The 1,872-nt window shown below is 17.4% G+C and overlaps 1 protein-coding gene across 1 annotated transcript; it reads right to left on the minus strand. All coding sequences in view use genetic code 6, as the record gives it.

The window, feature by feature from the left end:
* Positions 1–505: 505 nt before the first annotated feature.
* TTHERM_01262910 (Rab5-interacting protein (Rab5ip)) lies at positions 506–928 on the minus strand (the record flags this gene model as incomplete). The annotated part of the gene is made up of 1 exon (XM_001026050.1): positions 506–928. The coding sequence occupies one exon, from the start codon at positions 926–928 to the stop codon at positions 506–508; it is 423 nt and encodes a 140-aa protein (XP_001026050.1).
* Between the last annotated feature and the right edge of the window lie 944 nt (positions 929–1,872).

Consider the following 1,872-nt stretch of genomic DNA (forward strand, 5'->3'; position numbering starts at 1 on the left):
ATTTCAATTTTACAAATTTAAAATAAAATTTTTAAATGATTTTAACATTTAATTAATTATAAAAGTAAGAAATAAAACAAATTAAATTGTTATTATTTGTTAATTTTAAGTTGTATTTGGTAAATTTATTTTAATAGAATTAAAATATAAAATTAAACAAAAAAATAAAGAAGTTAAATAGTTGTTTAAATGCTAAAATATTTTAATAAAAGTAGATATTTGATTTTATGAAATAAATTATAATTAGTTGACAATTAATTTTATAGCTTTGCTTATTTTTTTATTCAATTAATTTCAGTATGAATTTTAGATTTTGCATCTTATTGTGAATGAGGGAAATTATATCTAAGATATCTACATATAATTAGATTTGAATTCTTTATAACTAACTATCTAGAAATTTAAAAATAATTTTAGTAAATTGATGGTTTTAATTGAAGATAAACTGCAATACATTTTACAAATATTAATTATTAATAAGAATTAAATATATATTTAGCTGATTTCATAATATATGGACTAAATTTTACGATAAAACCCATACTAAGATAAAAACTAATAAATCTCCAAGTAGTCCTCCTGTGATTACATCATTGGCAGATAAAAAGTAATTTTGAGGTTTAAATCCTGTCTTTTATAAGCATAAAAAGGAAACAATAAAAAAGAAAATGAAATAAAGTATTGTTCCTGAAAATCCATCATATCCTAGTAAACCAGTGGCCAAGCCTGCATTCAAAGAACCAAATGTACGTATTTTCTTTAAAAGAGTCATATTCTTTTGCAACCTTTAATCGTTAATTGAAAATTGCTTCTTTTAAAATTCTAATATTTCCTTTTCTCTAGATTATTCTTATTTTGGTTCCTTGTGGGACTAAACTATTTTTTAAGAGCTCTACACCCTTTGAGCAGCTGGATTTCTTGGAGGCATTTTGCTACTAATTTATATTTTTTAGTTTAACTTTCTTTTAGTTTTAAAAAATTTATCAAATTTTAATTCAATAATTTATGATAATCAATATTTTTGATTTATTTACTAATTAAATAAATAAATACGCGTCAAACTTATTAATCCCAAATTTTACTTTAATAAATAAATAAAGCATTAATTTATATATATAAAATAAAAAACTCATTTAAATTTATTAATAAATAAACTAACATACTCCTTAAAAGAATATAAATATATCAAAATGACAGATAATTAATACATAATATTACAATCAAAAATATGATAATGTCAATTTAAAAATAAGCTAAAAATATATCTCTCCATAACATTTAATCATTAAGTTTTATGATCAATTTCAACTAGAATTTTTAATTTAGCAATTGAAAATACAAAATAATTTTTTAAAGATTAAATCCTACATTATAATTTTTAATATTTAATTAATTATTTCACAACTAAATTCTCTCTCATAAATGTTGTAATTTTTAAATTTTTTAGTCTTATCATCTTCAAAATGTATACAAATCAAACAAATAAAGAAAGACCTTATTCATTATCAAATAATATATTAAAATAATTTTCATTTAGTTTTTATTTTATTATTATTAATTTATTATATTTTTAATTTTATCTCTTCTATTAAAAAAATCTTAAATTTTGATTTAATATTTTTTTAAATTTGATGCTGATAATTTTATTAACTTTAATAAAAAAAATTAGATTTATATTTCTAATATTTACCATTTTAATAATAAAATTAAATATAGACTAAAAAATATTCAAATTTAAAAATATTATCTTATTTTATTATAAATTATTAGTTTTACACTCTATTTCTAGCATAATTAAATTATCGAAAATTGATTTAATTTTACAGTTAATCAGTATTATAATTAGATTTACTATATATTTTAATCTTTAAA

The sequence above is a fragment of the Tetrahymena thermophila genome, assembly GCF_000189635.1.
Source record: "Tetrahymena thermophila SB210 genomic scaffold scf_8254075, whole genome shotgun sequence".
Lineage (NCBI taxonomy): Eukaryota > Ciliophora > Oligohymenophorea > Hymenostomatida > Tetrahymenidae > Tetrahymena > Tetrahymena thermophila.